General features: G+C 40.6%; 2 protein-coding genes across 6 annotated transcripts in view; both read right to left on the bottom strand.

Moving 5' to 3' along the window:
- The window catches only part of TRPM6 (transient receptor potential cation channel subfamily M member 6), a 161,114-nt gene extending 154,507 nt beyond the window's left edge, over window positions 1-6,607 (bottom strand). For both annotated transcript variants that reach the window (XM_073345123.1, XM_073345124.1), the window contains exon 1: window positions 1,103-6,607. In XM_073345123.1, the coding sequence (XP_073201224.1) occupies window positions 1,103-1,111 (9 nt within the window). In that variant the 5' untranslated portion in view covers window positions 1,112-6,607. The remainder of the gene's footprint in view (window positions 1-1,102) is intronic.
- Window positions 6,608-6,693: 86 nt separating this feature from the next.
- The window catches only part of CARNMT1 (carnosine N-methyltransferase 1), a 46,249-nt gene continuing 26,805 nt past the window's right edge, over window positions 6,694-26,137 (bottom strand). For 3 of the 4 annotated variants that reach the window (XM_073345131.1, XM_073345128.1, XM_073345129.1), the window contains exons 5-9: window positions 19,219-19,397; window positions 17,307-17,420; window positions 16,558-16,661; window positions 16,086-16,259; window positions 6,694-6,768 (exon numbers count right to left, since the gene is read on the bottom strand). In XM_073345131.1, coding sequence (XP_073201232.1) covers window positions 16,143-16,259; window positions 16,558-16,661; window positions 17,307-17,420; window positions 19,219-19,397 — 514 coding nt within the window. In that variant the 3' untranslated portion in view covers window positions 6,694-6,768; window positions 16,086-16,142. Of the gene's footprint in view, window positions 6,769-16,085; window positions 16,260-16,544; window positions 16,662-17,306; window positions 17,421-19,218; window positions 19,398-26,137 lie in introns of those variants that run through there. The other variant, XM_073345130.1, reaches the window with a different exon arrangement.

Here is a 26,137-nt window from a genome sequence, read left to right as displayed (position 1 = left end):
TTACAAGTGACAACTGTAAAACGGTGTGGCATTTAGTCTATATCTGTTTATATAAATGCTGTACACATTAATTTGATAATCAGAAGCAAAATGTATCTGTTTGAGATCCCAAGAAGAAAAGGGAGAGGAAACAAACTAACAAAAAAATTGCAGAATCTGGAATATAAATACACTCAGCACTTTCCCTTTATAAAGAAAAGGGAGGTTTGACACTTAAGGTTTGATCCTATGAGACTAAATTTTATGTGTTTCAATGTAATTAGAAGCATATTATGCATTGTTCCAATCAAGGGTATTACAAAACTGAGCTGTGTGTGGTGTCATATATTGTGTAAAAGTTCTATGGTCCTATATATAAAAACTTGAGATAATTAACATTTTCCTTCAAGTTTTCATTGAGGCCACAACTTTTTCTTTTAATTTCTTCTTCACAGCCTCATATTTCTCATGCAGTTTTGTTTCCACCATATTCAAATCAGATCCCTAAAAAATTCTGCCATCATAAAACAAACAAACAAACAAAGAGGTACTTCACAAGCCTCTGTTCCCACTTTCATCAGTTCACAGTCATTCCAAGAAAATCCAAAGGTAATCTGTCCGATTGCCCATACAGTCTCAACTATGAAATGATATTATTAGAAAACAATTTTCCAGTTTTTCAGATGCTAGCAATAAATAGCATTAAGGAAACTGTTTTTACTTCAGACAAGAAACAGTCCATAACACTTTGGGATGATTTGCATGGGTTTAATTTAGGAAGACTGGTTTTAAGTACATTTGTTACTATTGGCTACCATTTCATTGCACAGAATCACCTTCATATTAACAGAACAGTTCACTTAAAGAAAAACACTGATGATTAAAAACTGCATAGCTTACTGTATTGAAATCAAATCCCATAATATGCACTTTAAATTCAAGATCATTTTAATGAAGGAAACATATTCTTGTTTTCACTAGTTACAAAAAGGCAGAATCATTCATTAAAACTGTAAGAACACATTAGAAATTTCATCACATTTTAAATGCCAGTTATCTGTATACAAATTCTTAAATATTGCCCCTAACAATAACCCTCATTCTTATGAGTTAACATACTTACCTTCTTCATCCCTATGACTAATGAATAAACTTCATGTAGCCTTCAGCCACTGAATTTTAGACTGAAGTTTCCATACACCACACAATCAGATAAAGCTTGCTTTGCAATTGCAGTTAATGGAAACAGTGCTAAGAAACAATTACTACAAATTTCCACATGCTTAAATTGAAAAGCTTTCAGAGAGAGGAACAGGGTGATTGACTGTGAAAACTCTGGTGAACTGTTTTTATTGTAATGAAATTGAAGAGCTTGTGTTACCTTGTAATCAGGAACTTGTGCCTTCATCTGCTTTCAGTTGCAAATCACAGTAAATAAATGATTAACATTCACAATGTCACTTACTTGGATTTTCAGTAACAGTTCAGGATAACATTCCAATGATAACAAAATGTTCCGTTTTACAATAGTTTATTGTGTATGTACACTGCCACCTACAGTTTCAAGGTTATAACTGTATGCTCTGAAATAATTAACCCAGCCAAATGTACAGGTTGGTCTAAAAGTTATTTAACATCATAAGAACGGCCATACTGGGTCAGACCAAAGGTCCATCTAACCTAGTATCCTGTCTTCTGACAGTGGCCAATCCCACGTGCCCCGTAGGTAATGAACAGAACAGGTAATCATCAAGTTATAGAGTAATGGTGTTAATCCTGTTTCCTGGACAAATTTAAATGTGAACATTACAATCTACCTTAGAATTCTACCTGTGGTTTATCTGACTCAGGGCCTAGAGCAGCATCTTTACTAGGATTAAAGATTTTCAAATGAGGGCTCATAGATTTAGAGATGAAGAAAGGAACCATATAGGCAATTGTTACCAATAATTATTTCATTCCTCATTCTTGTCTTCACCTCAACCCTTATTCTCAGCCAAAGTGCTAAGGAAGAGGTGAAAGAAAGTCAGAGATAGAGACTTGTAAAACCCTATTTCCAAAGTTTGTGTTTGGGGAGGAAGAAACAAAGAAACATGTTGGGAGTTCCCTATGTAGCAGCTTTGCATGTATGTCAGAGTTGGGTGTTGCCTCTTTCAGCACAAAATTAAATACGGACATTCCTACAGTAGATCTTGCCTGGCTAAAGCCAGGCTAGTGAAGTATCCTGGTTTTGTATATTTCCTGAACAGTAGGCTTGATCCATCAGACCAGAGTGGACATATGTTAGGTATGTTCTGGATATGGCATGGAAACAAGTGGATATTGGTTTCCCTAAAATCACCTCTGTTTTGAAGAGAAATTCTTATACCCTTAACAAAGCTGGAAAAGAACATCTGCTGTTCTCAAACTTATCTTTTTGGTTGAGTTGTTCTGGATGATTTAGTTGGGGATTGGTCCTGCTTTGAGCAGGGGGTTGGACTAGATGACCTTCTAAGGTCCCTTCCAAGCCTGCTATTCTATGATATCTATGAAGTGATGAATCCCATCACCCCTTCCCAGCTTCTGGCAAACAGAGGCTAGGGACACCATCCCAGCCCATCCTGGTTAATAGCCATTGATGGAGCTATTCTCCATGAATTTATTGAGCTCTTTTTTGAACTGTTAGAGTCTTGGTCTTCACAACATCCTCTGGCAAAGAGTTCCATAGGTTGACCGTGCGTCGTGTGAAAAAAATACTTCGTTTGTTTTAAACCTGCTCCCTATTAATTTCATTTGGTAACCTCTAATTCTTGCGTTATGACGAGGAGAAAATAACACTTCCTTATTTACTTTCTCCACACCAGTCATGATTTTACAGACCTCTATCATATCCCCCCCTTCATCCTCTCTTTTCCAGGCTGAAAAGTCCGAGTTTTATTAATCTCTCTTCATGCGACGGCCATTCCATACCCCTAATAATTTTTGTTGCCCTTTTCTGAACCTTTTCCAATTCCAATATTTTTTTTTTTTGAGATGGGGTGACCACATCTGCACACAGTATTCAAGATGTGGGCATACCATGGATTTATATAGTGGCAATATGATATTTTATTATCAATCCCTTTCTTTAGGATTCCCAACATTCTGTTCGCTTTTTTGACTCGCTGCACATTGAGTAGATGTTCTCAGAGAACTATCCATAATGATTCCAAGATCTTTCTTTAGTGGTAACGGCCAATTTTGACCCAATTACGTATGTATAGTTGTGATTATATTTTCCAATGTGCATTACTTTGCATTTATCAACATTGAATTTCATCTGCCATTTTGTTGCCCAGTCACCCCGTTTTGAGAGATCCTTTTGTAGCTCTTTCCACTCTGCCTGGGTCTTCACTATCTTGAGTGGTTTTGTATCATTTGCAAATTTTGTCACCTCACTGTTTACCCCTTTTTTCAGATCATCTATGAATACGTTAAATAGGACTGGGCCCAGTACTGATCCCTGGGGGACACCAGCATCACCTAAGGAACACAAGAATTGTTTTATCACACCAGTAGTCCATCCAATCTAGTATCATCTCTAACTATGCCATACCAGATGCTTCAAGAAAACATGCAAGAATTATGGGCTAACATGCTCCTAGCATAAGTGTCTTCCTACAACCTCTTCCCCCACAAACTCACCCTAAACTCACCCTAAGGATCCTCTACATGCTTTACTTCTGGGGGAGTTCTGCACCAAAAAATTAAAAATTCCGTGCACAAAATTTTGAGCTGTCTGAGGAGATATCTGAGCCATTAGTGATTATCTTCGAAAAAAGTCATGGAAGACTGGAGAAATTCCAGAGAACTGGAAAAGGGCAAATATAGTGCCCATCTATTAAAAAAAATAAGGACAACCCGGGGAAGTACAGACCAGTCAGCTTAACTTCAGTACCTGGAAAGATAATGGAGAAAATAATCAAGCAATCAATTTGTAAACACCTAGAAAATAAGTAACAAGTTAGCACGGATTTATCAAGAACAAATTGTGTCAAACCAACCTAATAGCTTTCTTTGACAGGGAAACAAGCCTTGGGGGTAGGACGGAAGTGGTAGATATGGTATATCTTTACTTTAGTAAGGCTTTTGATACGGTCACGCACACCCTTCTCAAAAAAAACCAAAAACTCCTTTGCCAACTAGACACTTAAAGGGGCATTGTGCCCAAAAGCCATTAAGGGGTATGATTTGTGTTCTAATCTTGAGAATGAGAAGAGTTCTGTGTCTTGTACTAAAGAACACATGACCTAGGAGTGAGAATCCTGCACAGATATATAGAAAAGAATCATACTCATAACCAAATTTGCCTTTTCAGCATATGTAGTGTAAGATGTTTAATTTCACACACACACCATTTTTTTAAAAAAATTCTCAATTCTTCTACCTCACATTTTCTTACCTGGAATTTTGAAGGTAACTGTAGCACCTTTTGAAACAGTAATTAGTTCTAGTCAGTGTTTGGTTCAATAGGCTGCTAAATAACTGGGTAGTGGAGTATGACCATAACCTTTGTGAATGTGCATGTTATTCATGTTTTACAGAAACACTGCCAGAAATATTAGCTTAAAACATCAAATTAAAAGTAATTTTAAGTACTACGCTTGCACCTGACTCCCTTGAGAGTCTGATTTTATAATATTTTCCTATTTTTAAAAATGATATTTCTACTTTGCTGTTGGGTAAATAAACCACAAGAACTTATGGAAATAGGGAGACTGGCCACTCACAAAGATGTCATCAAATACACAAAATGAACCAACTACGAAAAAAAAGAAAAATCTTACTTTCTACTAACTTCTTTCAGTTATAGTAAACAGATGTTACTGAAAAGCACATAATTTAAAAATTATGCACAATTGACTTTTTAAAAAAAATTGACTGTGTCCCTTTAAATCCAAGATACTGTAAAACTTAAATAAAAATTATACAGTCAAAACAAACACTGAAAGCTTTAAAAATGGACCTCGATATAGTAGCAATGATTAGAGCATTAGATACACCTCTGGAGATGTAGGATCACATACAAATTAAAATGAAATTTATTTTGTTTTGCTATAGTGCAACTGAGGTCTAGTCAAATAAAAACACCAACACAATCTGACAAATATCCAGAAATACTGGCCACTTGAGTTCAAGAAGTCTATTTAGGGAAACGCAGCAAAGGGGAACATTGAGGAGAGAACCAGGATACACTGAAGCAGCATGGTAAGAAAGATTTCCAGCAAAAGCTTCATGCTATGCCCAGGTCTAGCCCCTTTCTTCACCTCTGTGCGAACCACAAAAAAATGAATTCAAGCTGCACACAGTGTAAAAACTGAAGACAAAGTACAAACACTAAAGGATTTTCGAAATGTTTACTAAGTAGGCCATCCAACTTAGTACTGTAACCAAACATATCCAAGCAATAACAAATTACAATTACATGAGTAACATTCTGAAGACAGAAGAAAAGATGGGTAATTTAAATATAGTACAAAAATGCTCAAATATACATTGAAAACTTTATTGTTCTTTAGCAAAATAAGTTTTTTAAAAATTCACCAAAGCCTTCTCAAAGCAAATATGATACCAACAAAAATATCTCATTTCCAGGATACTTGGAGACAAATCACATGAAATCAAAGTTCACCAATAAGACATGACATCTAATTTCGGACAACTATTAGTGACAAAAGTGTATCAAATAAAAAAAAATGAGCACTAAGGTCCCATTCCTGCAGCAGCACATGAATTTAATGGGACTACATAGGTGTGAAAAGTTATGTACATGCACAAGTCTTTGCAGGACTGGGACCTAAATCACTCAACCCTGAAAAAGTGTGCCTGATCATTTCACTCTGCTCTTCTTGTCAGCTTTGTACATCTCAGGCAGTTCAACCCCACAAAATGCTCTAATCCCAATGACAACAAAAAATGGGAATAGCACTAACTTGAGCACGTGAAAAAGAAAACAATACACTCATAAGCCACCTACTGATTCAAGTTATCACTAGTGAGAAGGTGAAGTAACTTAGGGCAGCTCTCAGCAGAAAAGAAAATCCCACCATAGTCATTTCTGGTTTGCATAGAAATACTTGTATCTGATTTTTGTTTGTTTTTGTTCAACATCTAAAGCAAAAACATCAGAAAAGATTGTAAAGGTGGTTGTTTTGGTGTAGTTTTTTTAAATAAGTGCATGGTATAAAAATCTCACTTTTATGTATGTCAACTACATCTTTTCTGTTCAGGGCAGGAGGAATGTTTTGGCATTTGTCTTCTACCGGTAGCGCTCCAAGCTATTCATTTTGCTGGCTATGAAAGTCCAGAAATAAATTCTGATTTTCTACACATTGTTACACATCCATTTTTCAAATATTTCTGCCAGTACTGTGTCAGTAGCCTTCTCGCCATTGTATAGGTAAATTCACCTTTCCAATTTATTGGCAAGTGTCCAACAACGACCCTTCAATCAATGTAGACAAACCCATCCTTACTTATGCAGATTGGAACAGTAAGTATGTTTCTGACATTTTGAAAAAAGAATGTTATACTTTTGTCAAAGTAGGAAAAACCTGAATACAAACAGAAACAAGCCCCCTCAAAATAGATTTGCTACAAGGAATTAATTACTCAGGTCTCCATTTCAGTCTCTATGATTTCAGTCCTGGAAGTAGTTCTTGCATCTGTCATGTTCTCCCCATCTAAGTCCAGAATGCCAGACAGATCAATAGCAGGTAATGGTGCTCTCCAGTACTGGAATGAGTTGTATTGCCAAATTTCTTCCTCATGCTTTGGAAATAAAACATAACACGTTAATGTATGGCACTAGAGTAGAAAGAAGAGAATAACCCCCTTTGCAAAAGAAACTGAGCCAAGAGGTACTTCCCAGATGGTTTTAGGGTTATATATTTTACTTTCTTAAATGTTCTAAGAAAACGTAATACATTAAAAAATAATGGACAATCCTAACCAAATAATTTGCTTCTGTTTTTGGCGTAATTATTTAAATATTTTTGCTGAGGACTATTGTATTGTCTTTGGGTACCTTGTGTACAACCTTGTCTACTGCAGCTCACAGTTTATGCATGCAATGATATTTAAGAGGCAATGTTTCTGCACTTTAACTTTACACAAATCAAAATTGTTCATCACAAACCCTCCTTTGTTGCCTCTCACACAATATACGAACACTATGGACAATTTCAAAGTCTGAGACTCATGAGACGTTTCTTAGCTTAAGGAACATTCCAAAAGTGGTATCAGTCACAAGAATCGTAAGTATTTCCCCAGTAGAGAGCTGAATACATCTATGGTAGATTTATTTAAAGAATGGTAGCTACAGTGAAAGCAAAATATTAGAAAAGATTTCTAATATTTTCTGTTCATTTTTTCTTTCTATATCTACGTATATGTAAATACAAACAAAGCAAAGTTAATAATGAATTTTCACCAGGGTATATGATAAGCAGTGCAGATGACAACTAATAAGACTGGAACAAATTCATTACTGATTTACTCTGCAGACAGATTTGTTACAAAACTGTTTTTCCCCCCCTTCTGTTGGCAAATCTATCTGTTTTTAGCCAGAGATCATTACTCAAATAAGCAGCACTAAAGTTAATGGAGTGAGACACTCCAAGCAAAGACTGTTTCTGTTGAAGAAACACAGACCATAAAAAAGGGAACATAATTAAACCTCCAAGTCATCCACTGTGGGATATATAAAATATTTGTTATGTATAAAAGTTGCTCCTCCAGACTCATGATTCCTTCCTACCCTAAGGGACTAAGCAAAAACAATTACTCCTGTCACAACTTAAAATGACATGTATTTCTGTATAATTTTGTTTTACTGTATTGTTTCTAATACTCAGAATCTTGAAACAATTCTTTCCATTTCTATTGGAGTTTGAAATTAATATGGTATTCCTAACTGCAGAATTGGCATCATTCAGTGTAGACATGGCTTTTGAAATAAAATTTTGCACCCTCTGCTGGCTCTGCAGTAGACGAAAACAAAATGTGATCAAATAATTACATAGAATTATCAGGCAGTCATTTGGTGTCATAGTATTAAGTGTTTGAACCCAACATGCAGTTTTTATGAAGATCTCTAGGCATTTTGCAAAGCCTACATCCACATACATGTGCACAAATACAATATGTTTTCAGCTAACAGCACTTTATCATCATTATTATTTACTATTTGTATTACCATAGTGCCTAGGAACTCTAGTCTAGGAACCAGAACACCATTATGCTAAGCACTGTAGTGCTTTACTATCACAAATTGTGTTTTTCATTTATACAAGATCTTTGGAGACAGACTAAAATAGCATAGTATGCCCATACGTTAGATGTCTGTGACACAAGCAGTAGGAGAATGTAGTGCCATAGAGATAGAAAGGCTATTTACATTTTAATTAAAATAAAGACAAAATTACATTCATAATATAGGGGATTATATGCATCAAAATCTTTCAAATTTAAATTTTTATATTGCATAGTATCAATGATGCACGTAAAAAGTAACGATTTACATTGCTGAAGCTTCTAGAGGCTTCAAACAAGCTAAGGTACGATTGTGCTAGGAACTGTACAACCATATAGTAGACAATCCCTGCTCCCAAGTGGTTACAATGTAGGGCCCCAATGCAAAGACCACTCCTGCTTAACTTTAAGCATGGGCGTAAGCTGTTGTAGGAACAGGACCTCAGCTTATTTACCGAAAGGAAAAAATAAACAAAGAGTCCCTTTGTATCATGCACAACCTATACTGCCAAAGAAAGGATAACTTCAGACCACAAACGATCGCTGCAAGCGCCAAACACTAGCAAAAAGAATGTGTGGGAAGGGTCAGAACTTTTGTATAACTTTGGAATATTTTCAAAACAGGGCTTTGAAAATCCACTTGCCAAGGGTAAGTGGAAAGCCTACAGGCCTTAAACCATCTATAGAATTTAATCTTTCGTTTGAAAAGACTGATTTTTTCTAACTCTACCGATACAAAGATAAACTCCCAAATGTGACAAACGATGCTGTCTTCTTGAGTCTGCAAAGTCAGCTCTAGGACAACTGCAGTTATTCACAGCTTTGCCAAGCAGCAGCATTAAATTAAAAAAAAAAAAAAAAAAAAAGATTCCGGTCCGTTTTGCTACTGTTATTATGACATCTATAGGAAGCAATAAAATTGTGAATAATGTCAATTTCATTATGCTGCTGTTTGGGAGAGCTATGAGTAGTAGAAACATCAATGGAAGAGTTAGCAGTTTGCTGGACCCCAAATAAACAGGTTAGAGGGGTAGAGTAACCAAGTAGTTCTGTTATCAGAAAACTCCACCTCTTCAGGAGTGTGTATGTCTGATAAATTTGGAACTAGAGGATATCAAAAAAGAAGCACCCTAAGCAGAGTTTATAGACACTAGTAAATTTGTCAAGACTTATTTGTCAACATATAGCCCAAAAGATACTTTAAAAACAGACATTTAAAAATCTTTCTGCAGAATTATTTTCAGCAAGTCATATCTATCTCCTTAGTAAGGCAGAACAAGGTATGTTTACAGCCTTCTATACAGGAAAAAAGGTTTACATCATTACAATTAGTAATTACAATTACTCTGACAAGGTAAAAACAGAGATAAATAATGAACTCAACATTTCCAATACAAATCCTTAAACCAACTTGTGCTATCAAAATACTCAGTGGAGGAAGGAGTCGGTCTTTTCTCCTTCCAAACAGAGATATGTTCTTGTATGAAGCATGGCGTAGTATGGGTTTTCCATTGGATTAAAAAATCCTTCCTCACTTCATTTGTGGGATAATTCTACATATTTCATATGTACATTTCTGAGCATGAGGGAAAGAAAGAGGAGCAGGAGAAGAGAACACGATACTGTACATGGAAAGCAGAAAGCCCAACACAGCTGTCAGTTGTACATAGTTATGTCTTCAAGGACCCAGATTTTAAAAAATGGTTACCTAAAACTGGGGTTTTAAGTCTATAATTGGCCAGATTTTTAAAAATACTAAGTCTCCAAGAACTCCCCATTAATTTGGTCAAGGCTTCTATTTTCAGTTAAAACAGCTAAGTTGGCAGGGAGATGAACTAATAGATCTTTTCTACCCCAGCTTCTATAATTTATACTTGGGGAGGAGGCTTTACAGTTGTTTTATTCAGGAATTTCCTTCAACAAAAGTTAAGTGTTGTAGAACTCTTGCCTATCATTGCCATTTAGTTTTATTTTTTAAATATGCATTTATTTTTCTGCCTCATGACAGGTTTAAAGATGTGCAACAGGTTAAAAGTATGTACTTTCCCCCTATAATATTGAATATAATCACAGATCTGCGAATTGCACTTTTATAATAATAATAATTGAACTGATGCTTATTTGTGACATCTTCCCACTGGACCTGTTGCTTCAAGTGGGTCACTCTGGCAGCACTGCACAGAACAGCTGTGCTAGGGAAAAATTTCAGTGCAAAGTTAGTCTCTGAGAAACCTCAACTCTGTGGATTTAATAATCTAGAAATGATGTCAGCCATTAACATGGAATCCTTCTTGTATGTATTCCAATGGTGAAGTGAAGTCAAACTAAACTGTCATGTGTTCAGAAAAAGTTCAGTTTTACCTTCTGCCTGGAGAATGAGCACTACAGAGAGGGAGAGTGGTGACACAAGTCCTCGTAGTGTTCCAGTGAGATGAAAGACCCCTGAAGGAGGCATGCGTAATCTATGGAAGACTCCATTTACAGGAGGCACAAGCTACACAGAAATCTTAGAAATACAGAGTAAGATATCTTATCTAGTTAAAATTCAAGTGAGGTGTGTGCACTGTGTTAAACCAGTAAGTTTTGTGCAGCGGCAGTGGAACAATCTGTATAGTGGGGCCGCTGAGAGCCATTGAACCTAACTGTAAACCCTGTATACCATGCATGGAAACTACTTTAAATACCTACGGTTTTGTGGTTAGAGACTGATGCAAATAACCTTTATATATTGCCCAGCTGAAGAACCACCTGTGTAGGAAAGCACTCACTTGGTCCAGCTACAAAAGATGTTTTGTTAAAAAGCAGAGATGATAATGCTCAACCTTCAAACAAGATTTACACAGAAGTAGCTGGGAGGAACAGCTGTATCTGGACAGTGAACAACCACCAGGTGTTTCAGATAAGCCCAACACTTGTTTGGCCATACCCATGAATGGCAAGTGCCTTCTGTAGGCACAAGAGAGAGTTTGGTGTGAAGAGAGCAGCTAGGCAGGGGCAAGAGAGGGGCACGCTGTGCTTTCTGCACTGACTTTACCGGGCTGTTACCCATGCGGGACACCCCCCCCACAGAGGAGCCGTGTGTCCGAGTCTCTCCCACCCCGCCTTTCCCCTCAGTGCCTGGCACAGGGGCCCTGAACCGCCGAAACCAAGCCCGGTCTGCAGGCTAGGACCCTCTCGAAGCCTTAACAGCCGATCCACCCGAATCAGCACGACCCCTCCCCCGCCCCGGCCTTTACCTCCTCGGGTCCCCGCTCTTCCCCCAGAGGATCCGGGCCGCTTGCCCGCATCGCCGGTTCCGGCCGGGGCCCTACGTCCCCCCCGCGCTGCTGCCGCCTCCTCCCTCCCGGGCTGGCGGGGTCTCCAGGCTCCCTCCCAGGCCTGTTGCCTCTGAGCCCAGGCCGCTTCCCCGGAGGCGCCTCGGCCTCCTCCAGTTTCCGCTTCTTGTCCGGGCCCCCGGATACCGCGCGGCCGGGGCTCCACAGCTCGGGGCCGTCCCGCAGGCACCTCCCGGGCACGCGGAGCAACGGAGGCGGTTCGGGCAGGAAACGCTTCCAGGGCGCGTGACACACTAACGGCTCCGCGTGCCGCTTGGCCATCAGCTGGCTGAGCGCGAGCAGCTGTACCTCCGCGGCGCGCGCGGCCCCAAGCACTTCTCTCCCAGCGGGCGGGACAGGGCGAGGTGCGCATGCGACTTGCGGGGGGATAACGTCCTTCCCTCCCCTTCCGCGTCTCGTAGTGCCCTCTAAGGGGCGTGCTCATGGCGCCAGCTCTCTCGCTGCGCGGTGGGGTGGGCTGGAAGCCGCCATCTCCACACCAATGTAGGGGGGAACACTAGAGCCTGCCACGAGCTCTGGCTGTTACCGCGTGAACCTCTTGCCCGGCTGGTCACTTATCTATGCCACCCCGTCCCGCGCCTTTCTTGGTTGGGCTGCTTGCTTCGGAACTCTCTCCTGTTTTGTAGCTACCCAGTGTTGGAGCAGGGGCACGAAGCTGTACAACCTCACTAACCACCTGTAATTTACCAGGCTCCAGCTGTTTAGGACCCTTGGTATAAACTAGAGCTAAGCACTGCTGATTTAATGCCGCCCGGGGCAGAGGAGCTACGTTTCAGCCCCTGTCTTTATCTTGGCGCAGGGTGAGACCTACAATTCACCGCAAGGGTCCAGCTGTGGGCATACCAAAGTCACATGAAGAGGGATTTAGTACATCCCTGCTTAGGGACATATCTCTAGGGATGAAGTTCAAATGTGGATTCACCTTGTTGCAGCTTTAGCCCATTACAAACTTTGCTGTCGCTTTAGCATAACTGCGTTCCAGGTCTAGGACTGAGACTTTTTGGGGGCTTAGCATGCAACAAGTTGATATTTCTAGTAATGATTATCTAAATAAAATCAGTAACACAGTGTGCAGACAGGTTTCAGAGTAACAGCCGTGTTAGGCTGTATTCGCAAAAAGAAAAGGAGTACTTGTGGCACCTTAGAGACTAGTCTTGGTTAGTCTCTAAGGTGCCACAAGTCCTCCTTTTCTTTCAGTGTGCAGACAGATAGAGAAAAAATGCATTCTGAAATAAAAGGGCAAGAGCAACTGGGCAATAATACAGGTGTAAAGGGACTGTATGATCAACATTTACCCTAAATGTACCTTATTTTAATAAATTTAAAAATGCAAAAGGCTTTTTGAAAGTATCTATCTATAAAGAATTAAAGTAGATTGTACACACACACACACAAAAAGCCACAGAAGACCATCAGTTGCCTTCTTAAGGCAACAGGTTTATTTATTTTTATTTCCCTTAATGGCAGCATCTAAACTTTCAACAGGCTTTACTTAAGGTTGGACTAATTTATTTTGATTAAAAAAGCAAAAATCTGGTTCCTTTTAGAAAGTTCAGACTACCTGCAAGTAAACCTTTACTGAAACTGCTGTAAGTCCAATATTTTTTCTGGCTAGGGATCTGAGCAGAACAGTTTTTAAAAATGTGCAAGTATTATACAGTCCTAGACAGCATTTAAAATAGTAAATGCTTTTTTGCCCATGTGAACTTTAAAATTGTACTTTCAATTAAAGCAAAATTGGAAGCGTGAAATATCTGCCTTAAAAACAGAAAGCGAAAAATGACCCAAGAAAAAGGGACCACAGCTAGATGAGTGAGAGTAAGTTTAAAATACCATAAATTTTAAAATCTATTATCCCTGGAAAAGGCTTGATTCCCTACCATACCTTTTTTTACTTTTAAAAGGATTTTCAAAGGGGATGATAGTATAGCTAAATTAACCATTAGATTAATGTAAGGAGAACACCACAATTAATTTGATCCTTCCTCTAAACACAAGCCATTTAATAATTATTCTCATAGAAAATATTTATATAACTTCAAAATACAAAACGATTGTATGAAATTACAATCTGTGGATTAATATCCATCTAATTTATTTAGTAGGTAATTTACTTAGAACAAGGAAACATAATATTAGAGGTAGATTTAAAGTACCAAGGGTAAATTGCCTTAAAGGTCCAACCAAGTATCCAACAATTAATCCAGGTATGCTGAAACAAATACAGAAGTTGTTGCTAACAGTCAGAGGGACTGGTGGGCAGGCACAAGGGGTCACATGTCCCCCCAAGATTTCTACCAGGGTTCACACCAGAAGGTCAGAAATACGAGGGTCGCTGCAGAGGCAAATTTAATGGTTCTGTAACAAACCCTGGCAGCAGAGGCAACATGTGCGGGTGGGAGGGCGTGCCATGTGGTCTAATAGGCACTTGTTGAGCCTTCTTCAGTGCAATGCACAGCACCTCCCAGCTCAAAGCCAGCTCCCTGCCTTCTGTCCAGCCCCACCTTTGGCCATACACTCCCAGCCCAGCCTGGCCTTTGGTCACAAGATCCCAGCTCCCTGGACTCTATTCCTGGCTCTGTGATGGACTTTGAGAGCTGGGACAAGGCAGCTGGGCCCAGTTTTCAGGGCTGCAGGTGCACCCCTGCGTGCGCACACATGCCTGCACAGCTGCATGAGGTTAAATGCAAGTCCTCCCCCTCTGTATAATGAGGGATCCCCACCTCACTCCTAGCAGTGCAATGCAGCTTGTAAAGCACTTTGAGACACTGCTGGAGCACAGCAAGCTGATTGCTGCTCTAGACATGCCCTGTGAGCCAGCTTCAGAGCCTATCCATGCTGAACTGAGACCTCCAGATTTCTGCCAGTCTGGGGGTAGCTTTGAATGACATTCGGTCCTTGGGCAGTGCCCCTCCATCTGTCCCCCATCTTCAGCAGGTAGCTTACACTGTCTGGAGCGGGCTGAGCCCCTACGCTCAGCCAAGGGCACATACATGAGGCTGTCTGCTGCTGCTGTCTGTGCAAAAGGGCAGACGGTGCCATCTGCAGGGAAGGGAAGGAGCCAGGATCCCTCACCCTTACTCTCGGTAGGCTAGGGTTTGGTGTCTTCTCCTCCTCCTCTGTGCCAGATCCCAACACCTCTGCAGGTTCCCTGGGCTAGTGCACAATGCACCCTTAACTCCTTCCTGTCTGTGCTGGAGCTGGGCAACAGGAGGTGGCTGGTTTATGTCAATGGGCAGCAGCAACCTTGAGGCAGTAGCTGCCTTTCCATCATGGGAAGGGACAGAGCTGCTTCCACCAGCAGGTGTGAGGAGGGGGTAAGGGATGAGCTCTGCAAAGACACAGGTCAGGGGAAGCTCCTGCGCAAGGCAAAGGCGCTTCACATAGGATTTGCTTAATTTTAAATTTAATGACTCCCCATTATTACAGCACAGCTGTACACTCTGGGCACAGTTGTCCCAACTGTGTAAACTGCTTTCTAAAAAGAAAAGAAAGTTGCAGGATTTTTCTATTGTCTAGTAATCCTTAAAATAAATGCTTCAAACACTTTATTTAAGCAACAGATAAGTTACACTGATAAACTTCAAATGGGCAAAGTGAGAGTGCAGCTCCTGCATTACCAGACCAAGTCTTATTTCCATTTCAAGGTTAATTTACTCCCGCTCCTTTGTGACATGATGCTTTGCTTCACTCCGTACTATGATTTCATATACCAATATTCAAATTACCAAAGCCAACAAACTATTAGAATAGATTGCTAAGCTTAGCATGGCCAGAAAATTAAAATATTTTAGAAGCTCTTAAATTATATCTTTTGTTTCTATTTTCAGTCCTACAGAAAATGGTCCCGGGAGCGCTAAGTCACAATGAATGCAGCTTTCAAGAAACATTTTAGCACTGTTCAATAATTTCAGATTTTGTAAATTTTCTATTTTTAAATTGATGTTAAGAAATCCTTCTCTAAACTGTGGCTCAGCTTGTATCATACCTCTAAACATTCATAAAGCCACAAGGAAAAATGAAAACAATTAGAATTTTGTTTAAAAACTGAGGCAGAATACAAACATTTTTGTTTTAAGCCTCAGATCAAAAGTGGAAATAATATTCCCAGTACTGATATCAAACACAGAATTGTACATCCTTTCCAACAGGTCCTGAGAGCTGTAGATTGTGTATGTTACAGACAGCTGCAGATAAAAGGGAAATTATTTTGGATTTCAGTATTGTTTAGTAATGATTAAACCAGCCTTATCAAGACAACCTCATGGCAGACATAAAACCAGGAGTTTTAGACTTATGAAAATGGGATGTTTTTATGGATTCTGATGAATGACGGCAGTGTATCTGTACATTTTCTTCCATTTTCACTAGTACAGTACAAATATGCATGGCACAGTATATATCTGGATAGCAATACAGGTATTAAGAAAATAGACACTCTCAAATTCCTGTTAAGAAGAAACAAGGCACCACTGATTTGAGGTTGTATCCAGTCATTACCTAGTCCATTGTGTGTTGTAAATTTTAGCATTATCTCCAGCACTTTTTCTGAAGAATCTATTTGAAACACTTCAACTCTGGTTTCCTAACCACAAACAACACACATTCATAGTAGTATTTCATCATGGATAGTTCATTCACAGTGTATGTTGATAATACAGATTCTTTCTCCACCTGAAAATAAAAATTGAAGTTTTCAGAATATTTTCTGAAATTGCACCTGAAGCAATTCCCTCCAAAATGTGTATTTCTCCTCTGAACAGGCATCACTTATGTGTTTACACTCAGTGTTATTTGCCCTTTAATGAATTAAAAACCAGACAACTTAAATATAACTACAATTGGCAACATAAACATGTAAGCATCTTAAAAGTTAAAAATCTATATGAAACATTTAAAGGTAAAGCCCTAATATGTATAGTTTTGGTTGACCCATCTACTCCAATAAGTATTACTCACAATCTATCCGTACCTCTAGATGGAATCCATACTGTAATATAACATTTTTTATATCCTCATAACTCAATTCTATAGAAAGTTCATTTGCCAAGTTCTCAAAGTGGTAAAGGAGAGGACCTAGAATACAAAGATAAAGGGATTCAGTAACACTAATACCAATTTTATTGTCAGAAGTACACTTTTATCTAAAGTCAACTCTATAGCATTTCAGCTAAGTATTAAGTCAACAAAAAAAAAGTTTGACACACTGAGCTGTAAAATAAACTGATAATATGTAGAGCTAGCTGACAGTGGTGCTTGTAATTAGGTTGTCTACCATTTTCCATTATTAGCCCATTTTCAGTTGCTTTACCAAACTAAAATTTCAGCAACAAATGGTTCAGCCATCTGAGAGAACAAGACTGGGGGGAAAATACACTGTTTTGCCAATGTTAAAAAGAAATGGTTAAAGAATTTAAGAAACTGAGCACCTCAGTGCTTTGGAGTATGGATCTGACACTTTGAAGGGTGCAGTCCTCAGGCCAGGGAGATGTATTTTGTTTCCTTATGAAAATTCACTCAGATTTGGCTGAATCATAAGAAACTGAAAATCACTGTTGACACATGTTCAGAGGCTTGAGAGAATGAGGTAGTTAAAAATGCTGAAGATTCCATGGCTATGAATGCTGAGCAAAACTTCCCCTCTAAGTGCTCCTCCCACTCACCAGGGGCCATTGGTCATGCCAGACAATAGAAGTGAGAGCAAGATGATGAACAATTTACCTAAATTTATCCATATTCCTCCTGGTTTGAGAATTTTCCATATTGTATCAATGTAATCAATGACATTATGCGCTGTGTCTATGAAGAAGCAGGTTGCTATGCAGTCCCACATATCTGTACAAAGAAAATATATTATCGAGTGCACATGATCAGTTTTAACATCAATCCTCTGCGCAAGATTTCAGAGTTGGCTTGTATTTAGCATTTAGTATCAGAATATATAGGTATTTAGTCACACCTAAGATCAGCTTTCTCTAACAGTAAAGAGAATGGCTAGAAGTTAAATATTTCCTGACATTTTATTGAAAGGAAACCAGTAATACTGTATTACTGTAAAAGCTGGACAAAAACGGTATGCCTACACTGCAATTAAAAACCCTGGGCTGGCTCATAACAGCTGACACGGGCTCAGGCTGCTTAATTGTGGGGTAGACATTTGGGGTCAGGCTGCAGACAGAACGCTGGGACCCTCCTTCCTTGCAGCTACTGGAGTCTGGGCTCCAGCACAAGCCTGAACTTCCATAACACATTTAAACAGACCCTTCCCCTGAGCCCTGCCAGCACTGGGTTTTTAATTGCACTTTAGATCAGAGGTTCTCAAACTGAGTGGCAGAATACATTTAGGCGAAGGGGGGTGAGAGAAGCTTCATGAAAAAAACAAACAAAAAAAGAAACATTTAATGTGGACATTTTACCCACAGCAATGAATAACTAGAGCAAAACGGATTCCTCTGCGCATATCAGGTCTTCAGATGACACTGTGCATTTGACTCTACATGGGGCTGCGCATTTTGATAGATTTCCATTAAGCTTGCACAGTATTACACAAAGTTGTTGCCATCTGTACATTAATCTGTCTGCTATAATGCGGTGTGTACATTTAACTGTAAGCAGGGACCACAACTACAGTTTTGGTTTTGCTCTTATTACAATGGATCACTGGCTCATTCGTGCCACCGGGGGTGTGGGAGACAAGCAAAAAACAAAGAAGCTGAAACTGATTCAAGTGAAGCACCACTGTCGCATATATGGGTATATGTACTTGTGTGGCGGCAACAGAGATTTAAAACTACTACAATACAAAGAAGGGGGACACGATCAAATAAGTTTGAGAACCACTGGTGTTCACGTACCCTCAGGGCCAAGGAAGGAAGAGCACCAGCTGGTTATTTAGTACTTTGTATAGACAAGTAACCTCCAGATAAAAAAGAAATCCATCATCACTTCCAGTCTTACTAGCACTAGGAACTGAAGTGGAAAATATTTAAGTACAGTTATCTTCTGTACATGAAATAGGGGAGAAAAATTACCTCATCAGTTGCAACAAAAATTATTTGTCCAGACAGATTTCACAAGTGACAATAAAGATGTTTGTGTTGACAGGAACATTGTGATCCTTGAAATACTGGTCATTGATATTTAATGAATATCTATTTGTTTTATTTGTAAATAAACTGTTTTAGTAATAATTTGCTATGTTGTCTATTTTTAAACCAACAATAAATAATTAGACTTCACTTTATTTATATCCATGTAAAGCATATGCTGTTTATATTGTGCATTTCTTTAACATCAATCATTCGTCTAATTCAAGGAAAGAAAATAGGCATGAAAGATCAGTGTTGGAAGTTGTCCAAGATGTCACTGTTCTCATTAAAAGAGCAGAGCATATATAACCCTACAACAAGGATACAATTTAGACACTTAAATATGCGAGAGCACACATAACTTTTGCTTCTTTCAATTCAACTCATTTTGGTTGAGAAGAATCTAGTCGCAATATACAACTTTAGTGCCTACTTTAATGATCCAAGCCATAATTTGGTTTTAATTTTAAATAGAATTCTGTTCTTCCATACTTGGTATATATCTAGTATGTTCATGAATTCTGACCTCTAATTTCTCTACTTACTGCACTCTGAGTAAATTTCTTGAAAATCCCCTGCTGTCATAGAAAAGTTTGCACCAGAAGGAAGACTGTGGGGGTCAACATCAGGGAAATAAACTGGTCGTATCTGATCAGCAGATCTCCTGTTATTGCTAAACTGATGAATCCAGGGATAAAGTTTATGAGAGTTAATTTCTGAGCATCTGCAAAATATGAAAGTCAGAACGATTCAGTTTCAACTAACTGCTCATGTATTACTTAGAAAAGTAAGTGTTTTGCAATAAAATTGGTAAGTATAAAATGATTTGATTTTCAACAATATGTATGATGAATTTAGTTGCTAATCTGGATGTTATAAAGTATTTCTGTAGGCTTTTACTTAGGTTATTATTCCAACTTCTTCAAGACAAATAAAACACACTAAGTTTTATTGAAGGGCGGGGGGGGGGTGTGTGTCTTCTTTTTGCTTCCTGTATTTCAACCATGTTTTATATCTAGCTTAAAAGAAAACCAATAGTGTAGTTCTTTCTGTAAGATGAGTGAAAATTGCCATTACAGATGTTCAGTTGTGCTAAACCATTAGAATTCCCATTTTGTTTGTCATGGAAGAGGATACTTGTTTATTTTATAAATAAAGAGAAGAGTGATGACTTAAGTCCTTTCTTATTTTTATATTTTCCCAAGAATACCTATTTTCATTCTAGATTCTTGCTGAGAGTTGCCTTTCTTGAGTCAGAATAAAAGAGACTTTACAATACAGCAAAGTAAAAACATTTTTCTGAAACTGTCATTCTTTAAACAAAAATATGTATTTAGATTATTTCAATAGATCTGCAAAGTACAATAATTTGCCAATAGGCAGTTTTACTAATATCATTTGAGCATATACATCTACAGTACTGCAATTAATCTTAACAGCCTCATGCCATTTCTCTTTCTGTACACCGCAATGTGGACCAACACATAGCAAAGTAACATGGAACCCTTACAAATTATTTCAACTATGAAAAGTGACTAAAATGACATAGTGGATTCCCATGTTTATTGTATCAACGTCTCCAGATCACACTTGCTCAGTTTATTAAAAGATGCTTTTCGGATATCCCTGCAGACTCATCCTGGAATCAGAAGGTGAAGCTGTTTTCATTCTATCCAATGCATCACCAATAAAATACTGCAGAAAATTTTTGCCCTCAGTTATACTCACTCAGTCCCAATAATGGAAGTGGGATTGCAGAGACATAACTCTGAGGACAGTTGAAATGTGTAGGAATAACTGAGGATATAAATTGTCCTGCAAAATTTATGTTTCCTAGAACTTTGGATATTAGAGGAGTCAGGGGTGAGGAGACGGATGCGTACAGTAGACCTGATGAACACTGAAAGTGAAAGGCATCCCTCAAGGATCAGTGACACCACCCACCTCTGAAGAAGAGCTAGGTTCGTTTCCTGTTTATTGCCATGGCAGACAGTTCTATTCCACGGGTGCCCCATTGCTGCAATACATGGAGAGGTATGATGAAGCTCCCCTCCCCAATTCATGTTCTTGAGAAAAGTGCCTGCTGAAGGTGTTTGCAGTCATATTCTGAACTTCTGGAAGGGAAGCTGCTGTGATGACAAACAGCCTCAGTGCAGGAGGAGGGGGATCTTGCCCATCCTTGCAGGTTGATATAGAACACGCATTGCATGTTGTCCATCATGACCTTTATCTGTTTGCTCCAGATTAGTGGTAGGAACTAAAAGCAGGTATATCCGACAGCCCTTAGTTCCAGGAGGTTGATGTGCATAGTGGTTTCTGGAGGCAACTACCTGCTCCGGGCCATGCGTGTGTCCAGATGTGCTCCACACATCAAGAGGGCTGCATGTGTCATGATGACAACCATTGGGGGAGGGCAGATGAAAGGGACTCCCTGCACAAACACTGTGAGGGTATTTCCACCAATTGAGAAATTCCCTTATGAAGGGGAGTAGGGAAAGTAGTGTAGTTAGACTGTATACTGAGCCACTGCTGAAGGCAATGCATTCAGTCTTGCATGGTCTATAATGAAAGAGCCAGCAGCTATATACCCCAACAGCTGAAGACAGTTTGTGACCAGGTTTTGAGGGCTGATCTGGATTGCACTGCCTATGTTGGATAGGGCCACACATCTGTGCATTGGGAGGCCTGCCTTGCCACTACTGAATTGAGACAAGCTCCTATGAATTCCAACTTTTGCACAGGGGTCAAGGTGGACGTTTTGAATGTTCAATAGTAGGCCTAACCTGAGGAAGAGGTCTGTGGCTTCACAACATGCCCGTGAAGCTACATCCAGGGAGCAACATTTCAGAAGTTGTCTAGATAAGGGAACACAAGATTTCCTTTTCTGTGGAGGTATGCCCCTACTACTGACAATTTTTGAAAAGGCCCCTGGGGCAGAAAATAGGCTGAAAAGATGCACTGTGAACTATAAATGGTCCTGACCAACAGTAAAACATAGGACTCTTTTGTGAGATTTTTGGATCGCAATATGGCAATGAGTGTTGTGAAGGTCGAGGGCCAAGAACCAATCCCCTTGGTTCAGCAATAGAATTACTGCTGCAAGTGTCACCATTTTGAATTTTGGGGCCTTCACAAAGGTGTTAGTAGCCTTATAGCTGGGATGGGTCTCTAACCCCCATTCTTTTTTGAAACCAGGAAAATACTGAGAATAAAACTCTTTCCCTCTGTACTGCACAGGAACAATTCTTCAGCCCCCAAGAAAAGGAGAGAGCACATTTAGTTTTGTAGCAGGTTCTTGTGAGAGGGGTCCCTGAAGATGGACAGGAAAGGGGCATTGGCAAGTGGAAGAGAAGTAAAATGGATGGAGTACCCTATGCAGTTGATCTCCAAAATCCATTTGTCCATAGTGATTGACTCCCAAGCCTGCCAGGAGTGATAAAAGGTTGAGAAGTAGGTGGTGTTCTTCCCTGGAATCTCTGTCTCTTTCATTGAGGTTCATATAGTCTCTGGGAGAGCTCAACAATTGGGTAGGATGAAATCTCTTCACCAATGGGAAATTACTAAGCTTTCTCTTTTGGGCAGCTGTATGGATCCTGAGAGAATGCAAAGTAGCCCTGGAGTCCTTCAATGTATGCAGAGATTCGTCCACGCTGTTAACGAATAATGTATCAAAATGGAGGTCTTCGACCGTATTTTCAACCTGCTTTGGAAATCCTGAGAGCTGGAGCCAGCAGGCCCGCCTCATAACTACTGCTGTAGAAATCGAACAGGCGGTAGTATCAGCAGCATCAAGGGCCGAGGCCTGAGCAGCTAGCCTTCTGTAATAATTGGCTGGAAATTGCTCTCTATGTTCTGCTGGTAGATGCTTAATGAGTTCAGCTTGACATAACTGGTATGACTGTACTTTACCATTAACAGCTGGTAGCTGGCAATTCTGAATTGCAAAGTACTGACGAATATGATTTTCTACCCAACAGGTCAAGGTGCTTATGCTCCTTGTGGTAGGTCATAGATTTAGTATGGTGCTGCCTCCCACATTCATTAATTGCATCAACCACAAAGGAGTTAGGAAAGGGATGAGAAAATAAAAATTTTGCGTCCTTAGACTGAATACAGGAACTCCTCACTTAACATGGTAGTATGTTCCTGAAAAATGCGACTTTAAGCGAAACCATGTTAAGCGAATCCAATTTCCCCATAAGACTTAATGTAAATGAGGGGGTTAGATTCCAGGGAAATTTTTTTCACCAGACAAAAGACTGTATTTTATTTTTTATATATATACACATACAAACACACATACACAATAAGCTTTAAACAAACAATTTAATACTGGTACACAGTGGTGATGATTGTGAAGCTTGGTTGAGGTGGAGGAGTCAAGAGGGTGGGTTATTTCCCAGGGAATGCCTTACTGCTAAATGAAATAGCAATTGGCTGAGCCCTCAATGGTTAACTCTCACACTCTACAAGGCAGAAGGAAAGGTGGGAGGGCAGGCAGGCAGGCAGACACACACCCCTGTGCGTGTCTGAGAGACAGAGATGCGCATTTCCCCTTTAAGTAGGAAGAGTGGGGTCAGAAGTACACTGCCTTGTTAATTAGATCAGCAAGTTGCAGGGGGCAGCTGCAGCTGCTGCCTTCCCTCTCTCTGTGTGTCCCCTCTGCTCTATGGAAGATGGGGTAAGCGGGGTGCAGGAGCGGAGGGAGGAGGATACCCTGACATTAGCCCCCCTCTTCTTCCCCTCCCCCCCACACAGTAAGCAGGAGTCTCGGGGAGCAGCTCCAAGGTAGAGGGCAGGAGCAGCACGTCAGTGGGGGAAGGGACAGCTGAACTGCAGGCAATTGATAGCCTGCTGAGCAGCCGCCGCTGCACAGGGAACTTAAGGAAGGGGGGAGCTGAAAGGGAGGCTGCCGGTCCACTCTGGTTCCAACCACCCACCAGCTAGCTGCAACAGGCTGCTCTTCTTGCAAGCAGTGAACAAAGCAGGTGGCTGCCACACGACATAATAAGGGAGCATCACACAACTTTAAACGAGCATGATTCCTAATTGATCAGCAACGTTAACCGGGAGGAGTTCCTGCATTTCTTATCTGCTCCCTTGCATGTAGGTGGCAAGGGTGTGCCATATAACCTTTGCAGGGTCCAGTAGGGCCTCTAACAGCAAAGGTAACACAGACAGATGAAGCTGTTTGAAGGATATGAAGCAGCTTACGGTGTGGATCTTTAACCTTCTCAGGAAGGATCTGCAAAGAATCCACAATTCTATCGGCAAGTTCTTGAAATTGCTTGAAGTCATCCACCAAGGATGGAAGCATTGGCATAGCTGCCTAATCCAGGGATGAAGAAGAGAGGTCGGCTGGTGGAGAGACCTTTTCATCAGCCCTAGATTCCTGTTCCTCAAAAGGTTTCTTCCTGCAGTTCTGGTCTCCTAGGGAGGGAGAGTGATGACTCTCTTTGTGGGTACCAGGTCAGTGAGTAGTTTTCAGAGTAGCAGCTGTGTTAGTCTGTATCCGCAAAAAGAAAAGGAGTACTTGTGGCACCTTAGAGACTAACAAATTTATTTGAGCGTAAGCTTTCGTGAGCTACAGCTCACTTCATCGGATGCCACAAGTACTCCTTTTCTTTTTGTGAGTAGTGGTTCTCAAGGGCTAGAAAATTACTGATGATAGGCTGTCCAAAGGTCCCAGTATGGCCAAAGGGGTGGTGCATGTGGCATGGGTGGAGGCATCCATAAGTGTTCATACCAGCGAGACAGTGGTCAAGCCATTTCTGACAAGCAACACCAATCTCCTCAGACATCTCTGGAAAAGAGCCTCAATAGGAACGGAGGGAGAGCTTTGCAGAGATATTTGGGAGATTAAGGCAAGATCTTCATCAAAATCATCCTCTTCCAAATCACTCTGTAGTTGTGGAGCACCGGAAGAAAGATGAAACCATCAGTACTGGGTGAATGTCTAGACATCTGGAAGCCCTCGGTAATGGGAGTATATCGGAGCCATGTAATGATGAGCTGGGCACAGCAAAGTCACGGGGAAAGCAAAACTCCTGTGATACCAAGTGTTGTCGGTACCTTGTCCATGGCCTGCGCTGAAATAATAGTGGCTGAAGGAGTTGACAGTACCATGAATCTCAACTGCTTCGAGGACAATACAGAGCCGAGTGTGCTTCTCCAGTACTGGGTGAGAAGAGATAGAGCTCTTCTTGAAGCCTTGCTCCACTGGTAGTATCGATGACCTCCTGGAGCTTAAGACTCTGCAGCAGTGGTCCCCAAACTTTTCAGGGTCACACCCCCTTTTACCCCATCTGCATCCTGGCTGAAAGTGGAGCTGCAGCTCGGGGGTGGGTGGGTGGTGGGATGTGTGGACAGCGGTAAGGAGGCTGGTGCTGGCAGCCAGGGCCCCAGGCACGAGGCCAAGAGCAGAGCTAGGTGGCACTCCCTCCCCACCCCCTGTGGGGGCTGGCCCGGGCGCTAGCCACGCCCCCCCCAAGTTCCTTCATGCCCCTCCGGCGGGCACGCCCCACAGTTTGGGGACCTCTGCTCTACAGTCTTCAGGTTTGACTGGCCTGAAGAATCAGCAGCCTTGTGGGTACCAGGTCAGAGAGCAGTGGGTGCTGAAATACAGGAGTCATCGGAGACCACAACTTCTTAGAGGCAGATTTGCTACATGAAGAAACTTGAGGGACGGTCTTTGTGAATATTATGGAGGAATCTTGGGTCTTCCTCTTAGATGCCCTCAAGGAGAGCAGTTCAGAAACAGTGACGGCAGAAGACTTATTCACAGACTGGTGTACAGAGGGAGTCCCCTGGCCAGGGGTAGAGGCCAGGTGCAGTGAACTCTTCATCATGAGGAATCGAAGTTTGATCTCCCTGTTTTTCTAGCTCTAGATTTTTAATGCCACATAGCACTTCTGGGAAATATAAGATTCTCTGAGTACAGATGCACTAGGACTAACCATCACTCATTGGGATTGCTTCCTGGCATGACAGGCAACATTTGAGACCAGGAGATCCCAGCATACCCTCCGAGAAAAATCAAACTCCCAGGAGAGGAGAAACTATCTACAGGGTACTAAAAAAATAGCTATATATTTATATTTAAACTACTACAGCCAAAATTACTACTAACTACTAAAAAAACCTCATGGGACACAGTGGAGGTAAAAACTCAGATAACTGCTAAGGCTCCATCTCAGGCCGAGAAGGAACTGAAGGCGGTTCATCCACGCAGTGCTATATAACAGCACAGAGCACGAGACTAAGTAACATGCATGTGCAGGCCAAACAGATACTACGATGAGAAATCTCCAATCAAAGGTGCAGGAGTCTCAAGCACACTTAGAATGGAGCACCCATAGGGACGTTACTCGAAGAACCAGTGGCTTACAGAATATATTAATTATACCACATAACTAACTGGGGATGGACGAGATAACCTCTTGAAGTCCTTTCCAGACCTTTTTA

This window comes from Lepidochelys kempii, chromosome 5 (genome assembly GCF_965140265.1).
Source record: "Lepidochelys kempii isolate rLepKem1 chromosome 5, rLepKem1.hap2, whole genome shotgun sequence".
Classification (NCBI taxonomy): domain Eukaryota; kingdom Metazoa; phylum Chordata; order Testudines; family Cheloniidae; genus Lepidochelys; species Lepidochelys kempii.
This window is presented reverse-complemented; position numbering and strand designations above follow the sequence as displayed.